General features: G+C 36.9%; 1 protein-coding gene across 3 annotated transcripts in view; it reads left to right on the top strand.

The window, feature by feature from the left end:
- Positions 1-1,670: 1,670 nt before the first annotated feature.
- Positions 1,671-22,327, top strand: part of DLGAP5 (DLG associated protein 5) — a 42,505-nt gene continuing 21,848 nt past the window's right edge. For all 3 annotated transcript variants that reach the window (XM_065940150.1, XM_065940149.1, XM_065940151.1), the window contains exons 1-11: positions 1,671-1,797; positions 4,109-4,347; positions 9,366-9,559; positions 14,782-14,844; positions 15,906-15,990; positions 16,081-16,200; positions 17,001-17,071; positions 18,608-18,882; positions 19,609-19,733; positions 20,105-20,231; positions 22,171-22,256. In XM_065940150.1, the coding sequence (XP_065796222.1) occupies positions 4,110-4,347; positions 9,366-9,559; positions 14,782-14,844; positions 15,906-15,990; positions 16,081-16,200; positions 17,001-17,071; positions 18,608-18,882; positions 19,609-19,733; positions 20,105-20,231; positions 22,171-22,256 (1,384 nt within the window). In that variant the 5' untranslated portion in view covers positions 1,671-1,797; position 4,109. The remainder of the gene's footprint in view (positions 1,798-4,108; positions 4,348-9,365; positions 9,560-14,781; positions 14,845-15,905; positions 15,991-16,080; positions 16,201-17,000; positions 17,072-18,607; positions 18,883-19,608; positions 19,734-20,104; positions 20,232-22,170; positions 22,257-22,327) is intronic.

The raw sequence follows: 22,327 nt of genomic DNA, 5'->3' as shown, positions 1-22,327 counted from the left end.
TCCACACAGTCAAAGGCTTTGGCATAGTCAAAAAAACAGAAGTGGATGTTTTCCTGGAACTCTCTTGCTTTTTTGATGATCCAACGGATGTTGGCAACTTGATCTCTCATTCCTCTGCCTTTTCTAAATCCAGCTTGAACATCTGGATATTCATGGTTCACATACTGTTGAAGCCTGTCTTGGAGAATTTTGAGCATTATTTTGCTAGCTTGTGAGAGGAGAAGACTCTTGAGAGTTCCTTGGACTGCAAGGAAATCCAACCAGTCCATCCTAAAGGAGATCAGTCCTGGGTGTTCATTGGAAGGACTGATCTTGAAGCTGAAACTCCAACACTTTGGCCACCTGATGCAAAGAGCTGACTAATTTGAAAAGACCCTGATGCTGGGAAAGATTGAGGGCAGGAGAAGGGGACGACAGAGGATGAGATGGTTGGATGGTATCACTGACTCAATGGACATGAGTTTGGGTAAACTCCAGAAGCTGGTGATGGACAGGGAGGACTGGCGTGCTATGGTTCATGGGGTTGCAAAGAGTCAGCCATGACTGAGCAACGGAACTGATACTGATACTGAGATGAGTGCAATTGTGCGGTAGTTTGAGCATTCTTTGGCATTGCCTTTCTTTGGGATTGGAATCAAAACTGACTTTCTACAGTTCTGTGGCCACTGCTGAGTCTTCCAAATTTGCTGGCATATTGGGTGCACCACTTTCACAGCATCATCTTTTAGGATTTGAAATAGCTCAATTGGAATTCCATCATCTCCACTAGCTTTGTTCCTAGTGATGCTTCCTAAGGCCCACTTGACTTCACATTCTAGGATGTCTGGCTCTAGGTGAGTACCATAGTATTCAGCAATAATGGCTGATTCATGCAAAGGCAGGGACGGATCTTGCAAACAATACACTGAGAGAGAGGCAAACAGGAAACAGTACCTGCCACTCCTATTTTTAAGGTGACAGAAATCACAAGAGTGATCACCTAAACGCTAGAAGATTTAGAATGGGGCTTGAGGAACTCAAAGGTTATGAAAATGTTCACATATCCTGACTGGTTGGTGGTTATACAGCTGATTACATTTAGCAAAACTCATCAAATTATACACTAAAAAAACCTATGCTTTTGAATGTAATTACTTTATATCTATTTTTTAAAGTAGACGAGAAAAAAAGACAAGTAACAAGTAATAAAACTAATATTGATTTAAGGAGCAATTTGGTGTGATAATAAAACTTTTTTTAAAAGTTTAAGCGAAGAAAATATTTCATTAAGTTCAGCTGATTTATGTAATTAAACAAGGACATTAAAAAGCCCTGCAAATGAAAAACAACTAAAAGCCCTGCAAACTCTGACTCCCCTCTCCTCCATCCGTCTTTTCTCTGATACCCGCGAGGGCCAGATAGCTGCAGAGCGGACTCAAGCGTAGGCCACGGTCAACCGCCGGCCACTCCCGCTCCTAGCCGGCCCAGCCCTCCCACCGCTCCGCCCTTCATCAATATAGCATCCCGGACACGCCCAAAGAGTCCGCTTACACCTACCCTTTGAATGGTCCTTTCACCTTTCAATCAGTTCAAAAAATTGCAAGAAGTGAACCAATAGCGAGCCTCGTCGAAGGGAAGAGGCGGGCACTTTTACCGGAAGTGTTGGTTAAAATACCTCCAATCAGCGGCTGTGTGCGGGAAGTTTGAATTTTTTCGATTCTTGTGGTAGACGTTCGTTCTTCGGAGGCGGCGGTGGTCTTCCGGGCCCAGAGAGTTCCTTTTAGTTTGGTTGAGGTTTAACGCTGGAAACTGCCTCAGGTAGGTGGTTGCTGGGGAGCTGGAGGAGGACACGGTTCGCTTCTTTCTAGAAGGTATAAAAGGGTCCGAGGACTGGCGGCAAAGCTACGAAATTCGCTTGGGGGAGACTTCTGGGACCGAAGTACCTCTCCTTCCGGAAGTTGCTGACGCAGTCCTCCGGAAGAGTAAATATTTGTTGCCAAGATCCGTGTAGCAGCAGCATTTCACCGCCGGGGCGTAATAGGCATTTGGCCCCAACTTTATTCCAGTAGCTCCTTACAGATTATGTGACAACTAAAAACGCTTGGGTTGACAATCCCTGGGCAAGCTAGACTAAATAAGGCATTCTAGACTTTCAGGCTGGAAGAAACTCCAGTCAAGGGTAGAGAACTTAAATGTGTGTGAAGAGCCGGGCTGCGGGGCTGGGGATTTCAGCTCCACTACCTTTTAACAGTGCTTATATGGGCAGTTAATTTACCTCATCTGTATAAGGGTAGTTATGCTACCTTTTAGGATTTAGATGATAATAAAATATGCCGTCAGTGTTAGTCCTTTCTCGCTTTGCTGTGTCCAGTACAGTGCTATGCCGTATTTTAAATAACTAATACATAGTTTTTATTTTTTCTTTAATAGCTGCTTAATATTGTTGCAGGAAAAGCCAATTTTGACTTCAGGTCAGAACTGTTTCTTTGACTTGCTTTTCCGCTGCTTTTGTTATTATAATCATGCATAATGGCCTGCCTCAGAGAATCCTACCCCTCTGCTTGACTCTTAAACTAAAATGCCTTTGTTCAGAATCCTAGACATTAGTGTACCATCTTCTTGGTCAGCTCTCCGAAATAAAGTCCTTGCCTCTACACTTCATCTCCCCTTCATTGGCCTGCTGTGCAGCAAGGAGAGCAAGTGTTCTGTAGTATTTGTGAGAAGTGGTAAATCACATAGTAGAGGAGTGTTCTTAATAAAAAGCACAGTTCTTTGTCACTTCCTCTGGACCCTTAAAGGAGAATGTTTTTAGCATTCAGTTCAGTCGCTCAGTCGTGTCAGACTCTTTGTGACCCCATGAACTGCGTCTTGCAAGGCTCTCCTGTCTATCACCAACTCCCAGAGCTTAGATTCATGTCCATCAAGTTGGTGATACTGTCCAACCATCTCATCTTCTATCGTTCCCTTTTCCTCCTGCCTTCAGTCTTTCCCAGCATCAGGGTGTTTTCTAATGAGTCATTCAGGTCAGATGAATTCTCATATTTTATACTCTGTTGATTGCTTGAAATAGCATTTTAATTTGCCTCACTTCTTATGCAGATTTTTATGTGCAGTTTTCTAGGGTACTTTCTTAGTTATTCTTGTTGTTGAAGAGCATTGTGTGCTTATATATTTTTAAAATTCCTAGTGACAGACTTTCCATCCTTCCATCCTTCCCTCCCCCCCGTTTTCTTTTAAGTTGGCAAGTTGGAGAATTGGTCCTTTTTCTCCAGTTTGGCTTAGTTGTTCTCTCCACTAGCTGTTTAGGTGAGGCCCTTAGATTTTCCGGTTTCCTTTAGTCGATTCCTCAGTTGGAGCCTGGTAGGCTACAGTTGATGGGGTCGCAAAAAGTGGGACATGACTGACTTCACTTTCACTTTCAGTTGGATCCACAGTTTTTTAGAACCCATAACATCATCTTTCTTGTTCTCTCTTGTTTTACTTCAATACATTCTCAGGGATCTTTCTAAGAAAAGAGTATATGCCAAATAAACTATACGACTTCTTACATGGCTAAAAGAATTTTATTCTGTCTCACCAAAGCAAGCATATGGTTATCCTTCTACATCATTATGGTACTTCTGAAAACTTTTTTTCTCAATCTGATGTTTGACTGCCTATTTATCTTCTCTACTATATAATAGGCATCTTGTATTTTTTTTTTTTTTTGTCTTCTGGGTTGAGAAAAAGTGCCAGGCTGCCTGCATTCATCATCAGGGGAAGGTTAAGGCAACTATTCTGTATATTGTCCTTCACTTACTTTTCCCTGTTTTCACCTTTACTGCATACATTTTGCAGTGTTCTCTATGGTAAGCCTAGAACCTCTTTTTTATATTCCAGACCTTGGCTTCCTGGACTTCATTTCACCTGTCTAACAAGTTCCTATTCAGAATCCCAAAACAGGTTGTAGTATCTTCTCTTTTGATAACTTTCTTCCCACTCTTAAGTCACATGTTTATTCCATTTTGTATTTTAACATTTTTATTTCTGAAAGCTCTGAAGTGGTACAGGAAGTGAACTGGAATCTTAAATTTTTTAAATATAAAATGAAATTCCATGTAAGTTGGTCTTTCTCTGTTTTTCCTGACAGGATGTCTTCATCACATTTTGCCAGTCGGCACAGAAAGGATTTAAGTACTGACATGATTAGAACTAAAATTGCTCATAGAAAATCACTATCTCAGAAAGAAAACAGACATAAGGAATATGAACGAAATAGACACTTTGGTTTGAAAGATGTCAACATTCCAACCTTGGAAAGTAGAAGTCTTCTTGAATTAGATGAGACATCTCAAGAGCTTGTTCCAGAAAAGACCATTATCAAGCCAAGTAAGTAAAGATTGATTGTAATTTCAAGTGCTTTGAAGTGTAGTATCTGAGAGTATTATTACCTCAGAAGAGTGGTTTAATACCTGAGGTTAAAAAAAACCCTGACCAGAAGAATGGAGTTTTGAAATACCATTCTAAATAACTCTGTTTTCCATAATTAAGTACTTCCTATTTCAAGCAAAGACTGAACATCCCTATCTAGGCTAATGCCATTCACCTATGGAGTATTATAACATTTTTTACCTATATGGCCTTGTAGGAATCCTAATTTCTTCTAGAGCTTAGGTAAGATAAACGTTAACAAGATAAGCTGATAAGGGTAATATAAAAATATAACTGATTATGATAATTTGCATGCTGTAACTAAAAAAAAATATGGATATGCTTAATTGAAGTATCCACGAACTAAGGATACTAAATCAAAGAATTAATCCCTGTAGTTTACCTAGAAGGATTTGGGGTGTTTAGGAGGGGAAGAACCAGTTAAAAAAGAAAGGAATGATCTCAGCAAAAGATAAAGATAATAAAAATGAGTGTCTTAGAAGGCAAGCGATACTATAGAATGGAAGGAAGAGAACTGGAAAGTGGCATGCATTTGCAGAATGAGTCATTGGACTCCTATGTAGCTGTGTTTATATAGCAGGTACTAGGAGCTAGATTGCAGTGAAACAAAGCAAAGATGAAGTTTGAAGAAATGGCAGAGAGTGATAAAGTCTTACAAGTTTTATAGAGAAATGAGATGTCACGTGTTAACTGCTTCAGTTTTTATAATTTTTCCAGAACCAGTGTAATGTTTGACATGCACAAGACACTCAACATATAAAGCTTAATTGCTTCTGTAAAAGGGAGGGGTGGCCTAAAACTATTTCTTCTAGATTTGTCATTTTTGTGATTCTAAAAGAAAGTGAGAAAAAGGAATTGGATTAATATGTTGTAGCATTTTTGTTTTTGTTTTTGAGATGAAGTGATGGTTTATGTTTAAAGATCAAAGGAAGTGGGTTGGTTGTTGAGGGGGATCGAGTAAAGAATAACGTCTGTTAGGAATTCAGAGGAAATGAAAACTGGGTCATAGAACTGAATAAGATGGACTTTGAGGAAAGAATTGATATTTTCTGTGAGAAGAGGTGATGTTATTACCTTCTGAGTTGTCTCTTTGCTTCTACTGGGACCCTCTCAAACACTTCATTCCTCAGCCAAAATCTTTCAAATGAAATTTAACTTTGTCAGTGTGCTATTAAAGTGTCTTTTATTCCTCATTTGCAAAGGCCTAGAGGTAGGAGTGGGCCAGGTGTGTTCCAGAGAAAGTGAATAGGGAAGCATGGCTGGAGAAAGCAAGCAAGTTCCCAGAGAGCCCTGAGGGCCATCATTATAAGGACATTGGCTTTTACCCTGAAATATGAAATGTTTAATGGATTAATGAGTGTTTCTCTGATTTACGATTTAAAGGCATCTCTTTGGCTACTGTGTTGAGAATAGATTGTGGGGTGGCAAGCATAGCCTCAGAGAGACCAGCTAGAAGACTGTTGCAATAATTTAGTTCATGGTTGACCACAGTGGTGAAAAGTGTTAGTCGATCAGTCATGTCCAGCTCTTGGCAACCCCGTGGACTATAGCCCACTAGGCTCCTCTGTCCATGGAATTCTCCAGGCACGAATACTGAGTGAGTTGCCATTTCCTTCTCCAGGTATCTTCCTGACCCAGGGATTGAACCTGGGTCTCCTGCATTGAAGGCAGATTCTTTACCATCTGAGCCACCAGGGAAGCCAGAGTGGTAGCAGCAAAAATAGTTGGTTGAATTCTGGATGTATTTTGAAGGTTGAACCAATATGATTTCTTAATGGATTCAATGTAGGACTTGATAAAGAAAGAGAGGTCAAGGGAACTTCCCTGGAGGTTCAATGGTTCAAACACCACTCTTCCACTGCAGGGAGTGAGGGTTCGATCCCTGGTAAGGGAACTAAGATCCCACATGCTGAGAGGCCAAAAAGTTAAATAAATAAATAAATGTAGGTAAGTAAGAAAGAGGAATCAAGATGATTCCAAAGTTTTTGGCCTGAGCACCTAAAAATATGAAGTGGCCATTTACTAAATTGTGAAAGACTGAGGGAGTGGTAAGATTGAGAGTTCAGTTTTGCATGTGTTAAACTGAAGATGCTTATTAGATGTAAAAGAGGAGATTTTGAAAAGTCAGTTGGATATCCAAGATGAGTTCAGAGGAGAAGTCTGAACTAGATATATAAATTCAGGTGTTGCCAACTTATACATGGTATCTTGGTTTTTTAAATATTTATTTGTTTGGCAGTGCTGAGTCTTACTTGTGGCACTCAATCTTCAATCTTCCTTGCGGCATATGGGATCTTAGATGTGTCATGTGGGCTCTAGTTCCCTGACCAAGGTTCAGACCTGCATCCCCTGCATTGCAGGACAGATTCTTTACCACTGGGCTGCTGGGAAATCCCCTGGAATTTTTTTTCCTGAATATTTTCCATATGGAGTTGAATGAATCTGTGGATGTGGAACCCAGGAATATGGAGAGTCAACTGTAGAAAGGAAAGAAGTAGCATGCATTTTGTGTGCTGTTGCAGCCATATTCATTTGTGCATTGCAGGTGGGAAGTAGACATAGAGAGGCATTTAATTGGAATTGGGATTTTGCCAGAGAGAGAGGGACCAAAAAGTTGAAGTAGTGATTATGATGATAAATCATGGGCTCTAAACTGGATATGAAAACACTTGATGTGAGGGAGGTGAAAGACAGTGAAAATATGATTGTAGATCAGGAGCGTGTAGGTACGTCCTGGTGGAGCCAAAGAATTGTTGGAAAGATAAGATATGGTAATCAGAGAGTGGATTTCTTAAAATTGGGCTTATGAAGGACATACAGTATTCATCGGTAATTAAGAGATCTCAAGTGCCTAGTTATCTCATGAATGAATACAGGTGTGACAGGAAATTGGTCCTCTGAGCCCTTGAAGTCTCTGGCAGGGCCTGGATTGATCAGACCTCTCTCTTTGGCTGGTTAGTTGCATTTGACCACAAGCAGGGTAGTCTGTGAATGTTATTTTATGTGTGCCATGACACGAGAAAGGTTGAAATACTAGTCTGGGTGTGATCATGGGAATGGGTACCTGAGATACAGTGGAAGAAAGAACACCTAAGAACTGAGAAGCTAGGGTACTGGATGAGTCTTCAAGATTTGTGCAAGAGTAGTGATGGAGACAATGACAGTGAGCCACGAGCTAAAGCCTTCAAGGAAGGAGAAACAAACATGGAAACAGCTTAAGATACTGGGTAGTTAGATCTGATGACGCGAAACATAAAGCTGGGATCTTTAAATGAAAAAGAAGAACTAATCAGGAACCAACAATGAGGTCATCTCTCCTCTTTAGGTGCAGTGATACTCTAGTATGGGAGAAAAAACAGTCAACCTCTTGAGAGGACAATTAGGGAAGCAGTGACTTCAGGGCAGAGCCAGGTCTCAGTTCAATCAAGAGCTATGGGGAACCTTCAGAGAAGTCAAAGATAAAGGGGTTTGTTGATGACTGACCACTTGATCATCTGTGCTTTTGCATATTCTGTGCTCTGTCCGGGGTTTTCTTTTATTTAGCAATTTTATCAAGGTCCAATTTATATACTATAAATTTCTCTCATTTTAAGTATATACCTTTTTGTAGTAAATTTACTCAGTTATGTAGTAAATTTACTCAGTTACAGATGGATTATTTTTAATCCTTACCCAGGGGAAAACACTTACTTATTCCTCTGAACCCTTTTTAGGTATGCTGTCTTAGAGAAGCATTTCCTGATCTGTCCAGATAGCTGTTGTACTGATTCTTTATTATGTGCATTCTCCTTTTTATTTCATGCTAAACTGAAACTGTGTTCCCTTGAGCCCCTCAAGGGCAGACATTTTCTTACTTATTCTTCCTACCTAAAAATGGCTCACACATGATAGCCACTTATATTTTTCATATAAAAATGTTTCAACAATATAATAAGCATTGTATTGTAAAATGCTTCATAGTTTAAAGAAACAAAAGATTTATGTAGAAAACCTAAATTGAGCTAAAGAAACTGACAGGGAGCCCAAATATCAAAAGAAAGAAATAGTATTAGTTATCCCAAAATTCAGTGGCTTAAAACAATAAATGTTTATTAATTTACACAATTTTTGTGGGTCAGGAGTGCAGCTTGGCTAGATGGTTCTGGAGACTGCAGTCAGGATGTTATCCAAGTTGCATCTGAGGGCTTGACTGAGACTGGAGATCTGCCTCTACCATACTGTTTGATTGTTATAAAGGATTCACTTCTAAATTGACTCATTCATGTGACCAGCAAGTCGGTGCTGGCTTTTGGCAGAGGCCTTAGTTCTTTGTCACGTGGACGTCTCTATGGGGCTTCCTGAGTCTCCTTACAACGGTTCCACGTGGCCACTGGCTTCCCCCCGGAGCAAGTGATCTAAGAGTGTATGCGTATGTGCTAAGTTGCTTCAGTTGTGTCTGTTTGTGACCCTATGGACTGTAGCCCTCAAGACTCCTCTATCCATGGGGATTCTCCAGGCAAGAATGCTGGAGTGGGTTGCCATGCCCTCCTTCAGGGGATCTTCCCAACCCCGGATCTAACCTGCATAGTCATGGAGTTTTCTCCATCATTTCCACAGTACTTTCTTGGTTACACAGGTCAGCCCTATTCAGATGGCAGGGGATGACAAAAGGCATGACTACCAGGAGGTGAGAATCACTGGGCATCAGCTTGGAGTCTGGCTATCACAGAAGTTAATTAATTTAAAAGTGAAGTAATACATCCCTAGTACATAGCAAGCAATTAGATATTTGAGCAAGTGAAGTCAAAAGAAATAGGAATTTTAAAACAGAGGTGGAAATAAATTGAAGTGCTAAGGAATTAACAAGAAGTTACTAAAAGCACTTCTTAGAAACAGTTGAAGTTAAAAGTTAAGATATTTGCCTAATTTTCTATCTGAAGTATTTTATATACTGTTTTTTCTTTTTTCCTACTTAGAGTCAACAAAAACTGTTGTCTTTGATCAACGAAAACAGATGCTCCAAAAATACAAAGAAGAAAAACAACTTCAAAAATTGAAAGAGCAGAGAGAGAAAGCTAAACGAGGAGTATTTAAAGTGGGTCTTTATAGACCTGATATGCCTTGTTTTCTCTTCTCAAACCAGAATGCTATGAAAGCTGAGCCAAAAAAGGTTAGTATCCTAACTTGATACAGAGAAATAGTTGCTTTTAACTGGTATTTTCTTTAAGAGATTAGATGACTAAAATAATCATTTCCCTGAGTCCCCTAGTTGATAGGGGTGGAAATGACATAATAGTAACTCTGAAGATGAAAACAGAGTCTCTTGATGTAACTGCTGGTAGGTTGAGATTGGATAAAACCAGGGGAGAGATTGGAAAAAACCTGGTAGAGTCAGGCTAAACAATGAATGCTGTGCCAGAGTATTTGGCATTTATCTTATAGGATATGCAGAGTTAAGGGAGGCTTATAAATGAGATTGTACTGTTATCAAACTAATGTTCAGGAAGATTACCTTGCTTTGAGGGTTATAGTCTAGAAAGGCAAGCTTTTAAAGATGGGAAGACCAGTTGTGAATCATATATTATGACTATTCTCTATACATAGACTAGGTGAAATGAGATAAGTGGACTGGGCCATTGGTTTAAAAAGAAGAAATAGGTTTAAGACATCATTTTTTCTGAGCTATAATTGACATAAATTTCAGGTGTGCATCATAATGAGTCATTATTTGTATACATTATAAGATGACCACCGTAATTAGTCTAGTTAACATCTATCACCACACATAGTTACAAAATTTTTTTTCTCGTGATGAGAACATTTAAGCTCTACTCTTGACAATGTTCAAACATACAGTATAGTATTATTAACTGTAGTCACCATGCTGAATACTATATTCCCAGGACTGACTTATTTTTAAAACTGGAAGTTTGTACTTTTTGACTACATTCACCCTTTTTGCCCAACCTGCACCTCTGGCAACCACCAGTCTGTTCTTTTTTTTTTTTTTTTCAGTTTAGTTTAATTAATTTATTTGGCTGCACTGGGTCTTTAGTTATGGCACATGCAGGGTTGTTATGGCACAACATCTTTGTTGTGGCATGTGGGATCTTTAGTTGTAGCATTCCAACTCTTACCTGTGGCATGCTAGATCTAGTTCCCTGACCAGGGATCACACCTGGGCCCCCTGCATTGGGAGCACAGAGTCTTAGCCACTGGACCCTCAGGGAAGTCCCCCACCAGTCTGTTCTTTAGGAGGTTGGGTTTTTGATGATTATTTGTTTAAACTTCCAAATATAAGTAAGGTCATATGGTATTTGTCTTTCTCTGGCTTATTTGTTTAAACTTCCAAATGTAAGTAAGATCATATAGTATTTGTCTTTGTCTGACTTATTTCACCTAGCATAATGCCCTCAATATCCATTCATGTTGTCATAAAAGGCAACATTTCCTTCTTTTTTCATGGCTGAATAATATTAAAAACACACACAAATGAACTATTAGTTTCTTCATTGATGGACACTTAGCTATTATAAATAATGCTGCAGTGTACATGGGGGTACATATATCTTTTTGAGTCAGTGTTTTCAAAGTACCCCAGAATTGGAAATGCTGGATCATATGGTAGTTCTAGTTCTAATTTTTTGAGGGTCTTCCATACTATTTTCCATAGAGGCTGCACCAATTTACATTAACAACAGTGTAGTAGGGCTCCTTTTTCTCCATATCCTCACCAAAGCTTATTATTTTTTGTCTTTTTGATAATGGCCTTTCTAATAGGTGTCATATAAGACATCTTAAGAGATAAATTTGACAGGACTGGTGACCTCAAGTAAGTAGTGAGAAGTAAAGGAAGTTAAAGAGTTAAAGGTGATTGTTCTGAAGATAATAGTTTGAGCAATAATACAAGTTTTATAAAAGGCTCTAGGTTTGTCCACTTCAGTTCAACTAACTCAAATTCATGTTTATTTTATGATTGAGTAATATTTCATTGTATATAGGTACCATAACTTCTTCATCCATCCATCTGTCGATGGACATCTAGGTTGCTTTCATGTCCTGGCTGTTGTAATTAAGTGCTTCAGTGAATACTGGGGTACATGTGCCTTTCTGAATTACAATTTTCTCAGGGTATATGCCCAGTAGGGGGATTGTTAGAAAAACGATACAGATGAACCTATTTTCAGGGCAGAAATAGAGATGCAGATGTAGAGAACAGACTGTGGACACAGCAAGGGAAGGAAAGGGGGGATGAATTGAGAGAGGAACATTGAAACATATACATTACCGTGTATAAAATAGATAGCTAGTAGGAAGTTGCTGTGTAACACAGGGAGCTCAGCCCGGTGCTCTGTGATATACTAGGGGGTGGGCAGGAGGGTGGGGTGGGGCGAGGCTCAAGAGGAAGGGGATATACACTACGTATGGCTGATTCATGTTGTATGGCAGAAACCAACACATCAGTGTACAGCAGTTACCTTCCGATTAAAAATACATTTTAAAGAAAGAATGTATGGGAAAAAAATAATATTACAAACTTTGCTGCTGCTAAAAGAGATGAGGAAGGCAAGAAAAGGTCAAGTTTAAGTGGGTGAATATTAATAACCTTTTAAAAAAATCCTATTTGGAAATCAGGCTAGAGACTCAGGCTAAGATGTGGATTTAGGATGTGATATTAGGAGTTAAGTTAACTTAATGTGATATTAAGTTGTAGGACTAAATGAAACCACTCAGTAAGAATATGTACAATTATCTGAGTGAGGTCTAGAGAACAGCTTCAGGTGGGCAGTGATAGGTTGAAAACGACTGATCAGATGACAAGAGAATAAATGCTAAAGGGTAGGGTGATGTAGAGAGAATGATTAGTAAGTCAAGGATGAAGTTTGACATATACCCCAGTGTTCATTGCAGCACTATTTACAATAGCCAGGAAGCAACTTAGATGTCCATTGACAGATGAATGGATAAAGAAAATGTGGTACATATATATACAATGAAATATTACTCAGCCATAAAAAGGGGTGGATTTGAGTCAGTGGTAGTGAGGTAACAAGAGCCTGTTGTACAGAATGAAGTAAGTCAGAAAGAGAAAACAAATATATTAATGCATTTATATGGAATCTAGGAAAATGGTACTAATGAACCCATTTGCTGGGAAGGATTAGAGACACAGATGGAGAGAACAGACTTGTGGACACAGCAGGGGAAGGAGAGGGTGAGATGAATTGAGAAAGTAGCACTGACATGAATACACTATCACATGAAAGCAGATAGTGGTGGGAAGTTGCTGTATATAACCCAGGGAGCCCAGCCAGGCACTCTGATGGCCTGGAGGGAGTGGCGTGGGGGTAGAGAAGGGAGCCTCGTGAGGGAGAGGAAATACATATATATGTATATGTATATATATATATAATTATCATTGTTATATGGCAGAAACCAACAACATTTTAAAGCAATTTCCTCCAATTAAAAAGTAAGTTTAAAACTTAAAGAAAAAAAGATGAAATTTGAACAGATCAGTTGGACTGTAGATTAGATAGTCTGGTGCTTTGCAATTTAAAGATACATATAAATGATCTCATTGACTATATACTCATTCCTGATTTAAGTAAGGATTGAATAATATAAAGCCCCAAGATACAGTTTCTTTTTTAGGCCTCATGAATCTCAATAATTCATTTGACAGATCTTTGATTATTTACTCTGTATGATCTTAGGGTAATGTAGAAGAGACCAAAATTAATAGTAGTAGTTCAAGTGGAAAGATATAGATAAATATGTTCTATATATTAGAGGAAGGAGAGACTGTTTGCATTGGAGGAACATCAGAGAAGACATCTTGGAAGGGATTAGACTTAAGCTGTCTTTTCAAGAATATATAGGATGCCATTCATTGGTCTCGCAGAAGGAAATGGCACCCCACTCCAGTACTCTTGCCTGGAAAATCCCATGGACGGAGGAGCCTGGTAGGCTGCAGTCCATAGGGTCGCTAAGAGTCTGCATAGGAGGAGGCAATGGCAACCCACTCCAGTAGTCTTGCCTGGAGAATCCCAGGGACGGGGGAGCCTGGTGGGCTGCTGTCTATGGGGTCGCACAGAGTCGGACACGTGACTTAGCAGCAACAGCAGCAGCATTCATTGATCTATACTGTAAACAAATTTTAAAATATGATAAATATGTATAAGAGGAACAAGAGACCTATGATTGTGTTAAATAGTATGATTCAGTGAGGAGTCAATAATTGTTCTTCATTTTGTTCAGGCAATAACCATTGCTGAATTTTAATCCCTTTAAGTACTGTTAAGAAAAGCCTAATTTCTTTAGCACTAGGTTTTCATTGAGATTTGGAGAAGAAAAATGACTTCTCATCTAGAGAAGTCTGATTATGCTTCTTAAGAAATTTTATAGAGTTGATAAATACCTTATAATTTTTCAATCAATCTTCTCAATTTTTTCCCACATTTTTTGATCAGGTCTCCATTTTCTTACTGATAATGAACAGCTGTGTAATCATGAGATTTGAAGGCAAATTGTCAAAGCTAGGGGAAGTAAGCTGTACAGTACAGCTGTACAGTTTCTTTTCATAAACAGAAAAAAAAAGATCCTAATACTCAAGTTTGTTCGTCTGTGTGCTGTCACTCAGCTGTGTGCGACTCTTTGTGACCCCATAGATTGTCATCCGCCAGACTCCTCTGTCCATGGAATTTTCCAGACAAGAACACTGGAGCAAGTTGCCATTTCCTACTCCAGAGAATCTTCCCAGTTTGTTCATCTACCCCATTCCAAATACGTCCAGCTAATCATATTAATAAGGATCCTAATAACTTTGAAAATATGCTTTGAAATTTCTTCTCTTTCCTCATTGAAAAATATGAGTAAGTTTTGAAGCTATTAAACATATTTTAAATCAAACCAGAACCAGAAAAAATAGTAATTTAGGGAGTTCCCTGGCAGTCCAGTGGTTAGAACTTGGTGCTTTCACTGCTGGGGCTAGGATACAATCCCTTTTCAGGGAGCTAAGTTCCCGCAAGCTGTGCAGCATGGCCAAAAAAACCCACAAAAGTTAAAAAAAGAAAACCAGTAAGTTAGCAGGTATCTTTTAGCCATAAATGATTAATATAAAAATATAAATTTAAAATGTAAATATTTTTATTTATAACTTTAAAATGAGAACTTTGGACTTCCCTGGCAGTCCAGGGATTAAGACCCCAAGCTTCCAATTCAGGAGGTGAGGGTTTGATCCCTGGTCAGGGAACTAAGATCCCACTTGGCATGCTGTGCAGCCACTCAAAAATAAATAAAATGGGAGCTTTATTTCATGAGACATGGAAATAAATTTTACAGTTTATTTAATATATTTTTTAAACTTTATCTCCTTTTGACTGTTTTAAGGCCATTCCATCTTCTGTACGGATTACAAGGTCAAAGGCCAGAGACCAGATGGAGCTGACTGAGGTACAGTTGGTAGTTTAGTAGGTCACTGTTACTAAAATGACAAATTGTACTTTTTCCTGAGTAAGTAAATTTATTTTTAATTTAATATCAGCTTTAAGCAATAGTGATTATTTTACCAGAGTTAATAGTGCCAGAATAAATGCTACTGTATGGTGACAGAGCCGATTTGGCTACGTGCCAAGGAAACAGTCACTTAAAATATTTTGCACAGACATCCTTTATGAGGTCTATACTAAACTCTGACACATTCTTTTTTTGTTTATTTACTGGGCTTTTATTATGTATCCCATGTCACCATGAAGCACAGATAGAAATAGAAAGCACATAGGGTGAGTTTTATAAATTTATGGGTCTTCAAAACACTGTTATGGATAAAGTTACTGTGAGAATTACTAAAGTCAGGTCAAGTGGGCAAGGAGAAAAATAGTATGCTTCTTTGTCAGGTGAGGAAGCTGTTTCAGGTAGTTACTGAATCTGAGTGACTGTCACGTTCCTCTAGGCTCTAGGATATAATAGTGAATAAAACAAACAAAATTTCCTGTTTTCAAGGACTTTACATAAGACATAGTGTTAAAAAAATAAAAAGAACCATGAGGTGTGTCAGATGGTCAAAAGTATTATGGGGGAGATGAAAGAAAAGAAAGAATGGATATGGAGAGTTTTGAAGTAGGTGTTGGGTAGAATTTTGATCATGCCTCACTGAGATGGTGGCAGTTTAAATGCAGTTTTTCAAGAAGTAGAAGAGTGAGTTGTGGGGAAGGTCTTTCTTCCAGGGGAGTAATTTTCTAGATAAAAAGATACCTGTTGTGTTTAAAGAGTCTCAGAAGATTATAGTCAGTTATTTTTTTAATAGTTTTTCTAAATTCTGGGATTCTGAAAAAGTTTGTTAGGAAATTTATGTAATGGAAAACTTGTTTCTTCATCTCATTTAGGGTAGTGGATATTTTGCTGGTTCGTTTACAGTATCAGATTTCAAATGAGGTGTCAATTTACACCTTAAAAATGTGGTTTGGTTCATTATGCAATTAAATCACCTAATTAATACCTTATCTTTTAAATAGAGTGATAATGGGATTGATGTTCGAGCAAGCCGGCCTGGTCAAAGACAGACTTCTGAAAAGAAAGTGTTGGACAAAGAGAAAAAAGGTAGAAGTATTAGCAATTTTTGTAAGTTCTGATATTGCCACAATAATTTAAAACCACCAAAAGCATTCGGTTTTATTTTATTTCCCACAGCTGTACAACCTGTAATGCTGCCAGTGAGAATGACTCGATCATCTACTCAAGCAGCAAAGCAGATTGTCAAAGAAATCCCATCTACAGCAGCAAGAAAGCCAGAGACAAGGGCTATTAATGGTAAGAACAATTTCTTGATCAGTGACTGAACTAGGATTATGTTTTGATCCTTGAGGGTTTTTGTGTTCAGTTTTTAAGATCATTATATATTTCTTTGAGTAGGACAGGAGGAAATGGGAGATTCTAACTCCTGAAGGCAGGTTTTGTGCCCTGATAATCCTGTTAGCACACAGTGGGTGCTCAAATGTTGAAATGCTGAATTGGTGTAAGCAGTGATTCAAAGTGAAAAATTAATGGCCCCAATAAATTACAGTCCATCATTTGGTGGATTGCAGTGTAATCATTTAAGAACAAGGTATGAAAAAGCACTTAATGACATGGTTAATGATATTAAGTGGGCAAAGAGAAACAGGTAAAATCCTGAACAGTATGATCGAAATTCTATAATGAAATATGTATGTGAATGTGAACTTTGGAAAATCATATTCTGCAGTGTCAACAGTGATTACAACTGAGTAATGTAAACTTTAGTAAAATTTTTGTTTTTGTGCTTTTTACAATTTTTTCTAATTTTCTATAATAAATATGTATTTTATATTTAGAGGCAAAAGGTAAAATACCTTAACACCTTTTGTTTTGTTTTGAAAACAGATGGCCTATACTTGAAACAGGAAATTTCATCTCTTTTTATCCTATTTTCTAATATGATTTTTTATCATAACCTCCTTTAAGCTGTACATTTCTTTTAAGCCTTTTTTCCTTTCCCAAATTACCTAGTACTTTTTAAAAAAAACTTGTACTTTTAATGCAGCATTTTTTAATCTAGTCAAAATGGGTGTCTTATTTCACTTTTATTTTAGGTAATGAAGCAGACAGAAAGGCACCAAATCAAGGAAAATCTGCCAAAAAGATAGGAACAAAACCTGACAAGGTAGAGTATAAACATCTGTTTATCTCTAGATACTTTGAAAATCTCATTGCTACTTTCATAAAATGGAAATTAAGCATATAGAACTGCTTCAAGAAGTTGACTTGCCTTGTGTCTTAAAACCTCTTGAACCATAAAGAAGCATCAGGAGGTTTTACTCCTTTTTCAGGTGTCTTATCCTCAGAGTTTTATAGTTAGAGAAAGCATAATTTGGTTAACAGGAAATAAAGAAAAGTGATAGAAACACAGCTGACAGAAACCTTCATGTGGGAACTCGCTAAGAGAGGATGGAGTAGGGTGAAATGTATTGACTTTGGATTCACTTAGGCCTGAGTCTGAATATTGTCCTATTAGCTATATATCCTTGGGCAAGCTATGAATTTGTTTTCCCATCTCCAGTACATAATACTTACATAAGAGTAGTTTTAAGAACAAAATACTCTAATGTTTCTGACAGTGTCTAGCATAGTACCTTATAGGGTCTTCAGAAAAGAGTCACCATTTTGAGGCCCCAATGCCTCGGTTTATAATCAATGCTATAGTTCCTTAACCTTAAAAAAGAAAGTTATACCAAAATATAAGAAATATGGCTATGTTGTACAGCAGAAACTAATACAACATTGTAAAGTAATTATACTCCAGTTAAAAATTTTTTAAAAAATTGTGGCTAGATTCTTAACTGAAAATTAAAAATCAGAAATGTAAAATCCTCTAAAAATTTCCTTTGTACGGGTGGGTGAAATGTGTAAAGGTTGTCAAAAGTTACAAACTTCCAGTTACAAAGTAAGTACGGTCTGGGGATGTAATAACATGGTGGCTATGGTTAATAATACTGTGTTATATATTTGAAAGTTGCTAAGAGGATAGGTCATAAAATTCTCATCATAAGAAAAGAAATTGTAACTATGTGTGGTGACAGATGTTCATAGACTTATTGTCTAGATCACTTTGCAATACATACAAATATCAAATCATTATGTTGCATGCCCAAAACTAGTATCAGGTTATTTTTACAAAAAGTCAAATAATTACATTGACAAAGAAAATCAGCATCACATTATATTTGATTAATCTCACTATGTCACATTGAAAGATATTTTTCTCATAGGATGTTTATTTATAATCAAGGTTATTGTAAAAGAGGATTTGTTCCTTGACAATAATAGTCATCCAATAAACACTGGATTTCTGATTCTCAAATCATTGTAATTATCAACATAATTTAAAGAAAAAGGTGGGTATTTGTTAGTTGGGTAATTTTTCCACCTTAGTTTTCATATATTTTAATTTGCCATAATACCTAAAATCTATTATTTAGTCTTTTTAATGAGGATTGGTTCTCTCTCTCTGGATCATAACAGTGGTTTAGTTAGCTGGTCTACTGATTTCATATTTACATTTAGCTGTATTTATTTTTCTTTCTTAAATTACATACATGGGACACATATCTCAACTCTAATATTTTCAGACCTGTAAAAATTGACTTGAATATATCCCCAGGAGAGAAATTCTCACTCTATTCTGTTTCCTTCCATCCAGGTCATTTCTTTTAAAGTTGATAATGAAGAAAATACTTTGGATTCACAAACCAGGGCAACAAATGGAATGAATCCAGATGGAGTCTTATCAAAAATGGAAAATTTATCTAAGACAAACAGTGCAAAAATGAAAGGGAAGAATTCCTTTGCACCTAAAGATTTTATATTTCAGCCACTAGATGGTCTGAAGACCTATCAAGTAACACCTATGACTCCCAGAAGTGCCAATGCTTTCTTGACACCCAGTTATACCTGGACCCCGTTAAACACAGAAGTGTAAGAATTTAAAGTTAATAATGAATTCTTTGCTAAGATGGTTAACAAGCACCTTTCTTAGATTTGTCCTGTGCTTTTTAAAGGTTAATGTTTAGTTAGTAAATTATGTGTATGTATTTATATTATAAATCATGAAAATTTGGTCTTTTAAAAAAATTCTTCAAAAGGGTACAGTAATGTACTAGACAGTTTTACCATTTCCTATACATTGTTTTTATCAATATTTTCATGGTACTCTTTGTGGGGTTTTTTTTGCTTTTAATAAGTGATCTTTTTATAAAGACTTAGAAATAAATTTTTAGAAGAAAGAAACTGTAATACTGTAGCTCAGAAATGGTTTGGGGTTTTTTGTCTTTTTGCTGACTGTTACTTTAGAAAAATTACCTGTAAAGACAAAAATAATTAATTGCAAAGTGAGGGAAAATCAGTTGGAATCTTTAATAGAAACAGCATGGTTGTTTTGCAAAGACTGACTGGCAGCAAATTTACTAGAAACTGCTCAGCAGCATGCAAGACTATAGAGTGCTTATGTTCCATGAAGAGATCTTTGTAATCTTTGGATCTCATAATTAGTAAAGACAAACGTTCCCACTATGTGTCCAGAAAAGACACATTTAAAAATATTAGAAATATATTTCTACCCAGATTTTTAAAAAGCAACATCATTTTGAAATCCTTCATATGAGGGTCATGTTTTAAGAAGTGTATTTTTACTATTGTTTTTAGTGATAAGACTGAAGCAACAAAAGAAATCTTGGCACAAAAATGTAAAACCTTCTCTGCCAAAACAGTACCTCAAGATTCAAGTAAATCACAGTGTCCTTTGGGTTCTCTAACAGTTTGGAGTAAAGGTATTGAATTTTAATTAACTTTTTACTTGCTTTTCTGAATTGTGATTTATCAGGTTTATTAGCCCTTTTCAACATATAGCCCAGGAATGTGATCTCAGGGTCAGGAAAGATGGGAAGACCTGGGGGAAAATATCTGGAGAGAGAGAGAGTTGGAATGAGGAGTACAGACTGAGAAATAAATGTGAGTTTGAAGAGATGAATATTGGGAGTCACTTTAGAGATATGTGGTGAATGGAATCTCTAAGTCAGAGATAAAATTTGAAAATTCACATTGAAAAATTGTAAGATTTAAACAGATTTGTCTTATGGGGGACATCATTTTGTGAATGGCTGCTTTGAAATTTATATGTAATATTTTCTTTAATCTATAGAACATATCTCAAATAAAAATGAAACTACTAATGAAAATTCAAATAGCCTTTCAGTAAAAGAAGTCCCATCACTTGAAGTAAATGAAGATCAGTTATCTCAGCCACAACATGATGTGCCATATTTCAGGTTTGTCCATTTGTTCCAAGTATAAGAATTTTGTATTCATGTGTAGGCAATTAAAACCAAGATTAAACTATTTTTAGCCTGAATGTAATAGATGAATTGGGGGAAACTGAATTCCGGTGATTTTCATTTATCTTTTAAATTTTAATAATTTTTTTTTTCACTAACTAGTTCCCAGTTCAAAAGGTAGTAAAAGATACAAGTGAGAAGTATTTTTTCTTTTTTGTAATATAAACAATAGCATGCTGTTTTGTTTCATGTAATGTTAACTGTAACAGACATTACATTTTAGTGTTCAAAGAGCTTTCTCATGTTACTTAGAGTGTGTGTTTTCTTTTCTTTTTTTTTTTTGAGTGTGTTCTAAAGGTCACATAGTATCCAATAATGCGGATATACCATAGTTTACTAAATAAGTCCCTGTTGCTGATTATTTACATTGGGTTCAATCTAGTACTATTATAATCAAGGCTGCAAAGAACAACCTTGTATATATTTCAGTTCTCTCATGTGCAAATATATGAGGACCTCAGTTTGCATTCCCTTCAGCATGGTATGAGAGTTCCTACTTTCTCATACCTCCCCATCCCCCAAAGAACCAAATTACAGTTTATTAAAAAAAAAAAAATGGATAGGAGGCTCAGTGGCCCATCAACTCATGAGATAGGATTATGTTTCTCTAACTCTGAATTGAAAATTAAGTTCCTGTTTGGGGAACTTCAACATGTCACCTAAATGCCTTGGAAACATATCAGAGGCATGCATTTTGAGAAAGGCCTTTATATTCCACATCATACAGAAAATTATTCTACAATTTTTCGATGAATAAAGCAAGAAAATTCCTATACCATTTCCAATACAATATTAACAATTTTTGAACTTTACCGATCAAATAAATAAAAATATTATCTTACTCTAGTTTTATTTATTTTTTATTTATTTTCCTTTTTTTGGCATGAGATCTTAGATCCCTGACCAGGGATCAAACCATCAGAGTCTTAAGCACTGAGACGCCAGGCAACTCCCTTTCCTCTTGTTTTAATAGTCATTCTTTCTATCATGAATGAGTATCTTTTTATATGTTTGGGAACCACTTCAGTTGTTTTTAGAGTATAATGTTTTGGTATTGTAAGGTCTTTTAGAAGTTAACTAGTCTACTGTGTTGTTCAGCTGAAACATTGAGATGATAAGCAATTTACCCAACTAAATAATGTCAGATCTAAGTCAGGTCTCCTCTCTCATTAATTAAGCTGTTCTCTGTTGCCATTGATTTAAACAGCTAAGTTTGTCTTCTAAGAAAAACTCTCCTCAGTTTTCCTGCTCAGATGTTTTTGTAAAGAAGCATACTAAATTTACCTTAAGCCAAGGTTTCTTAACGTTGGCGCTATTGACATTTTAGGCTGCCTAATTCCTGTTGTGGGGTCTTCTGCATTATAGGTTGTTTTGTAGCATCCCTGGCCAGCAGTACTCCTCTAGTTCATGATTATCAAAGATGATTCTAGAGAGTGCCAAATGCTGCCTGGTAGGAAAAACTGACCCCACTTGAGAATGCCACTGTCTTTGGATAAGCAAAGTTAAGTAGAATCTTTAAGGCCTTATCACTGTAATTTGAGACTTAACAGCTTCTAGCTTCATCTTATTCACTCTTGGCAATTGGGTTGGTCATAGTTCCGTGGAAAATAACTAAGAGCAGAACTAAGGAATGTCTAATTCTTTCTTCTCAGCATTTGAAAATAAGAACAGAAATAACTGGAAATATTAGCTTGAAAAATGGGCTCTTAGCATTAACCATCCACTTAAGTTTTAGGTGTAGAAGGATGGACATAGAATATCAATGTATATTCATGGATTTTAATATATCACAGTTCATAAAACAACTAAGCATCAGCTCTAGGAAATCAATGTTGTGTAAGTGTCATAATGCTAATGTATGTCCTCATTGTAGAAATATTCTCCGGTCAGAAACTGAGAAGTTAATTTCACACTGCCTTGAGTGGGACAGAAAACTTGACTTGGACATTCCAGATGATGGTGAGGGAACACTTATATTTTTTAATGTCTTAGCTTTGTTTATTTTAATATGGTTGCATTTACCTGAAATA

This window comes from Muntiacus reevesi, chromosome 7 (assembly GCF_963930625.1).
Source record: "Muntiacus reevesi chromosome 7, mMunRee1.1, whole genome shotgun sequence".
Taxonomy (NCBI): Eukaryota; Metazoa; Chordata; class Mammalia; order Artiodactyla; family Cervidae; genus Muntiacus; species Muntiacus reevesi.
The sequence above is the reverse complement of the archived record's forward strand: the minus strand, read 5'-3'. Positions and strand labels throughout refer to the sequence as shown.